Source organism: Cupressus sempervirens, chromosome 3, assembly GCF_028749045.1.
Source record: "Cupressus sempervirens isolate cs-2001-9-10 chromosome 3, ASM2874904v1, whole genome shotgun sequence".
In the NCBI taxonomy this organism is placed as follows: Eukaryota; Viridiplantae; Streptophyta; class Pinopsida; order Cupressales; family Cupressaceae; genus Cupressus; species Cupressus sempervirens.
In genome coordinates, this window is record NC_143120.1 from 985,885,558 (window position 1) to 985,891,557 (window position 6,000).

Consider the following 6,000-nt stretch of genomic DNA (forward strand, 5'->3'; position numbering starts at 1 on the left):
GCGAATAGCTTAGATTAATTGGTAAGACAAGGAATGAAAGATGGCATTGGGACTTTTTCTCTCTTTCTTCGCAGACCAAAAACAGCACAACTCCACTCCGAGATTTGTGTGGTCTTGATAGAAGGAATGGCAGAAAGGCTTGTTTTTTATTAAGGGGAATTCGAAAGGAGGGCCCAAATAAGAAAATAAAGAAATTATCCCCGCATGGTCTATGCAGTCTCCCATAAATTGGTCAAGGCCCCACTAATGTTATTTTAAACGGACTTGCTATTCTTTAATGCACTCGCCTGAATGGCGGTACGCCTTGCCGGGGGGGGTTAACAAAGTGGCGGCGACTGTGCGAGGGAAAACGGCGTTACGGGCCCACTCCGACGTTCCGTCCAACGCTTTCAATTAATTGACGGACATATTCGTGGCAAATCTTTTCCCACTGCCCATATGACGTTCTGGCGGCGCCGCCAGCAGGAGAGGAAAAAGGGGGCACTTGTTCTCCGGGTCCATCCGACGGCGCCCATTGCAGGAGATGACGAAGATCGACGGCTGCCGATTGTTAGGGTTTGAACCGGCTGCCGGGAAACCGCTTTGAGAGGCTAGTTTTGTGGGCGGGTTGTTCTTGAAATGACACGCGGAAAGCGGTATTGTGGGACACTACACCGTTTGTTATTTTGACGGCCTCGTTTTGGTTTATTTATTTTTGAGGAGGCGGTGAAACTGGGTGGTTTTTACAGCAGATGTTAGAAAAGGGAGGATCTGCGGGAGAAGAAGGGGAGTGAGATTGCAGAAGAAAAAGAGTAGGTTTGTTTGTGTGTATTTGAGATTGATGGGTTAATAAGAGGGGTTTTGTTGTAATTTTTTATTTTATTTTGTCCCACTCTGTTGGCCATCCTGGATGAATGGATATTTCGCGTCACGCTGTCGATTCGTCGCAGAAGCAGAAAGGGAGTTGATAATAATAATTCTATGATTTAAGGGAGTGATTGGAAATGGGGGTTTAAGTTTACAACTTTTGGGTATGTTGTTGTTGTGGGTTTTGAGTTTGAGAAAGTGTTTTTGTGGAGATGCTATTTTGAGTGGGTGTTTCCGACATTGTTGATTTTCGGGTCTTTGTGTTTTGTGTGCTGTTCTTGCGGGGTTTTCTGCATCGCCAGCGCGCAAGTAGCGGGTGTTTTCACGGCCCCTTCGATGCTTTTTAATGCCTGCGAATTTAGAAAGTTAGTCAGAAGAGTTGGGATTGCGTGTTTTTTTTATCAGGGAAATCTAATTCTGCTGGGGGCGAAAATTTGTGCAGGCGAAGGCGGAAGATGATGATGATGAGAAGATGAGCTGAATAATTTGGGCTTTGCAGAGAGAAGATTTCGGGGTTGTGAAGAAGATTTGTGCTGTATTTAAGATGAACAATCAAGCGGCTGGTCGCGGTTTGCCCTCTGGTCACCTGGACCCATGTGCCCAGGAGTTTACGCCTGGCCCCTACTCTTTTCTCCGCCCCCCTCCTCCTCCTCCTCCTCCTCCTCCTCCTCCTCCGCTCTACTACCCTTCGTATCCGCTGGATGGGCGAGCTTATGTTCAGTCCCCTCACGCCCCGGGTTCGATTCCCATTAGCCCCATTTACAACAGCCCCGAGTTGGGTATGGCGTATACAGCAATTCCGCAGGTTTGGGAGAGTGGGTTGCATCAATCTCAGGAAGAGGCCGCATTTAGGGGTGGAGAGATTGGCCCGGGTTCTTGCTTTGCAAGGCCCTACAGGTATAATAGTAGTGTTGGTGTGAACTGCACCAGTAATATTGTTCAGAACAGCGGGTTTTTCCCTCGTAGCTCGGTGCCCGGGAACGTCCCGGGTTCGAATCCCGGGCAGTTCTATCCCTGCCATTACCAGCAGCAGCTTGGAACTTCGGCTGCCAGGGAGCACCCTTCGAGAACGCTTCTTCTCCGTTCAGTGCCGCTGCCGAGCGAATTGAGTGACTCGGATTTGAGACAGCAATTGGAAAGATGGGGTCCCGTACGGGCTCTTCAAATGGATAGGAGGCATCAAGGGTTCGTCACCGTGCATTATTATGACTTGAGACATGCCAAGGCGGCCTTGGGTGATATCCAGGAGCAGCATTTGATGGAACAGATGAGATTGCGGGAGCATTATACGAGCCAGGTGTTTTTGCAATCGCAAGGAGAGGAAGATAAGGACGGTGATCGAATCCCGCCGCCGCCACCACCACCCCCGCCTGTGGGTTTGTCCAGAGGGCTTATTGGAGGGAAGGCAATTTGGGCTCAGTTTTCGCTTCCCGTTGGGCTTCCCCCTGGTCCGGATAGGCACAACCAGGGTACGCTTGTCGTCTTCAATTTGGATGTGGATTTCGACGCTGGCACTCTCAGATCAATCTTCGAGGCCTTCGGTATGCACGCCTTCAAACTCTCTAGTGTTTTCTTTTGTTCTTTTGGTCTGTGATCATTTCTGGAACGGGTTGGTGATGTCCTTGCCAATAATTCTCAGGGAGAACCCAAGCCTTTCACGCCATGATTCAAATAGGGTTCGTCCTTGTATGTTGTGGTTCTCTCACGTAGATGAAATGGTGGTTTAGCTTTGAATCAAACAATTTTTGAGCCATTAATGTGAAGGAATGTATGCCTCACCTGTAATTTTCAACCGGGCTGTTACGTTTCCAAATCCTTTTCTGGTTCTATGACAACGGGAATGAATGTATGCTTCACATAGGGTTCGTCCATGTATGTTGTTGTGATTTTACAAGGATCATTTAGTTTTGAATCAAGAAAATTTTGAGCCATGAATGGGAATAAGTGTAATGCTTCATCTGTAATTCTCAACTGGGCTGTTCCGTTTCCCAATCCCTTTCTAGTTCTACGACAACAAGAATGAATGTAATGCTTCACCTGTAATTCCCAACTGGGCTGTTCCGTTTGCAAATCCTTTTCTGGTTCTATGATAATGATCTTTCCAGAGTTGATCGTATAGAACTGTAAGACTGTTTCTGGTGCAAGTTTGTTTTTGTCTGCAAGAATTTGACTGATGAACTGCCTTTTCCAGCTCATAAAGCCCTAGTCAAAGCTATATTCTGATTGTAGGACTGAAACCTTACATGGTGAATCATGCCATATCTTTCTCCTTTATAAACTTTGTCCTGCCAGCGTGTCCTCTGAGGCGCTCTGAGCGTTAGATAAGATGTATGGCAGTGAGCATTACGTTTGAGATAGAAATGAAAATGAAAATGCATGACAGCTTCGTTCTGTTGCAGGTGCCGTGAAGGAGCTCAGGGAGACGCCAGCGAAGCGGCAGCACAAGTTCGTAGAGTTTTTTGATGTGCGGGACGCTGCGCGTGCGCTCCAGCAGATGGATGGTCAGGAGATTGGTGGGAAGCGTGTGAAAATTGAATTCAGCCGACCCGGCGGCCAAACCAGAAGACGTTCTCCGCCTCCATTTCAACAGCGGCCATTAATACGCCCCTCTCCTCCTCCGCCGCCACCGCCGCCACCACCATCACGCACCAGAGCCAATGCAATCCACCAGCACCCGCCATTTCTCCACCACCCACGTCAGCAAGTGGCTTATCCCCGCTGGGGCAATCTCAGCGATGTCGATTCCACGTGGCATGGCCAGGTCATCAATGGCAGGGGTAGGGGGAGAGGAGGCGCCATTGTTGCAGGCAGAAGCAGCGCCACCTCCAAAAACAATACCATTATCGGTAGCAACATGAACAATTGCAATGGCGGTCATGTTGGTGGTGGGTTTTTCACGAGGAGGAGGAGAGGAGGAATTGGTGGTCAACATGGCATGAGGGCATCTTCTTCTTCCCCTTGTGATTCAGGCAATGGCATTGGTGCTGCAGATTCATCTTCCAAGAATGGCAATCATAATAACAATGATAATAACACCACCAACATGACCAGCTCAAGATTATACAGCAATGAGGCCGGTTCGAGCTTCACGTTTGACGAGGCCAAGGCAGAGTCTAATTCCAGCGATGCCAGAACCACCGTCATGATTAAAAACATACCCAATAAGTACAGGTAACCGTGAAACCAGCTCATAACTTCTCTGCCTCCATTTCTCGTAGTTTGAAAGGGCTCCTTTATAGGTAGGAGGATCAGCTAATTCTTTATTTTATTTCTGTTCCTGGTTTGGATTTTCAGTCAACAGATGCTTCTATCGATGCTGGATCAGCACTGCATGAGCTGCAACGAGCCAATCACGGACCCCAACGAGCCGTTATCTGCATATGATTTTGTATACTTGCCCATCGATTTCAAGTAAGAGTGGAGGGAAAAGAAAATAAAGAAGCATTTCCATTGAATTATATTAGCAGGGTTTGGATTCAACTTTTGGCTCTTTGATTCTCGCTAAGGCTCTTTGATTCTGGCTAATCTGTTGTTTGAAATTAATTATTCAAATGGTTTCAGAAACAAGTGCAACCTGGGATATGCATTCGTGAATATGACGACGTCCAAGGCCACCTGGAAACTGTACAAGGCGTTTCACATGCAGCCCTGGGAGGCTTTCAATTCTCGGAAGATCTGCGAAGTCACTTACGCCAGAGTCCAGGTAGTAATTGATTGGTTTTCTGATCAATAGGAATTTTTCTTTCTTGCTTTTTTTTAGCATTTTCCTTTGTTTGTTTGTGCGTTTACTGACGTACCAGATGTCACAGGGTCGACTCGCACTGGAGGAGCATTTCAGAAACTCCAAGTTTGCCTGTGACACAGACGAGTATCTGCCGCTTGTATTCTCGCCGCCGCGTAATGGCGAGCAACTCACACGGCCTCTGGTCATGGGAGGACACATTGCTCCCCATAAATCGTCTGCTACTGCTGCTTCCACCACCGCTCACGTTGAAGATGGCTGGGATTTAAACGCTTCTTCCTCTTCGCCTGTTGCAAGCGCCGCATCTGAACCCTACGCCACCACTTCGAAGGCTTACGATAATCGAAACAACAGTAATTCGAGGGGTTACAGCGGCCATGACACGCACAGCATCCCTCGCCGCCTTCAGCAGCAGCGATCCATGAGCGGCGGCGGCACCAGCAGCGGCAGTTGTAGCACCAGCAGGATCGGATGCGCATAGCATATGTATAGTTCTTCATACGTATGGATGCTGCTTTTACGGAAAACCTCATTTGGTTTACTGTAATCTCATTTGTTATTATTTCTTAGACATGTTTCTTTCTTTTGGCATTCGTATAGGGAAAATGAAAGAAGAAGATAATGAAAGAAGAAACAAAGCGGAAAAAATTTAAGGCCGCTGTAATTGAAAAATATCGGTGCAATTCATCTTTTTTGAATCTCTCCACGTTCTTGTTTAATGCGAATCTCGCTTGAGACACGAGTTATCAAATTTCTGCAATTTACGGTTAGGGCTGCATTTTGTTTACTGTCAAATGAGTAAACGGAATTCCTGGAATACACGGCTAAATCTCCATTTTGTTTACTGTAAAATTAGCAAACGGAATTCTGCAATATACGATTAAATCTCCATTTTGTTTAGTGTAAAATGAGCAAACGGAATTCTGCAATATACGGTTAAATCTCCATTTTGTCTACCTTATTAATGAGCAAACGGAATTCTGCAAATTTACGGATGGATCTCCCTTTTGTTTATAACAATAAAACGAGCAAACGAAGTTCTGTAATACGATTAAATCTCCATTTTGTTTACTGTGAAAATTATGGCACTACTTATCGTATTCTGAAACAGCGCATACCTTTTAATGAATTTTAAATCCCTAGATGCGAGGATAACTGCTACGAACAATTTTTCAGAGAAGTGAAATTCTGTGCATGTTTTTAAGGCGATTGCGGAGGCGCTTCTTTATCTTTAGCTTAGGTTTGTATATGGAGTGTTTGAATTCGCGATAATCAGAAGCCACAACTTCTGTCGTGCAGGAATTCTTAGATCGTTATTTCGGTAACGATCTCTTTTTTTTTCGTTCGCTCAAATGGATCATTTTATTTTTTGACTTACAGGTTTTAAAGCGAGTTTATCTGGCACGTCGCCA

The 6,000-nt window shown here is 46.1% G+C and overlaps 1 protein-coding gene across 2 annotated transcripts; it reads left to right on the top strand.

The window, feature by feature from the left end:
* The first annotated feature begins 644 nt into the window (after positions 1-644).
* On the top strand, positions 645-5,288 carry TEL1 (terminal EAR1-like 1). 2 transcript variants are annotated; one of them, XM_089817858.1, is made up of 6 exons: positions 646-791; positions 1,289-2,387; positions 3,246-4,017; positions 4,141-4,257; positions 4,408-4,549; positions 4,656-5,288. In XM_089817858.1, exons 2-6 carry the CDS (start codon positions 1,391-1,393, stop codon positions 5,067-5,069), a joined length of 2,442 nt encoding a protein of 813 aa, XP_089673984.1. In that variant the 5' UTR covers positions 646-791; positions 1,289-1,390; the 3' UTR covers positions 5,070-5,288. The 2 variants fall into 2 exon arrangements, with proteins under 2 accessions (XP_089673983.1, XP_089673984.1); XM_089817857.1 differs by having other exon boundaries at positions 645-2,387.
* Positions 5,289-6,000: the final 712 nt, after the last annotated feature.

Bases quoted from the DNA above. Each gene is read 5' to 3' on its own strand.
- TEL1 (XM_089817857.1), top strand. From the start codon at position 1,391: ATGAACAATCAAGCGGCTGGTCGCGGTTTGCCCTCTGGTCACCTGGAC. The intron at 2,388-3,245 runs GTATGCACGCCT...GTTCTGTTGCAG, and splicing joins ATCAATCTTCGAGGCCTTCG to GTGCCGTGAAGGAGCTCAGG. The intron at 4,258-4,407 runs GTAAGAGTGGAG...AAATGGTTTCAG, and splicing joins TACTTGCCCATCGATTTCAA to AAACAAGTGCAACCTGGGAT.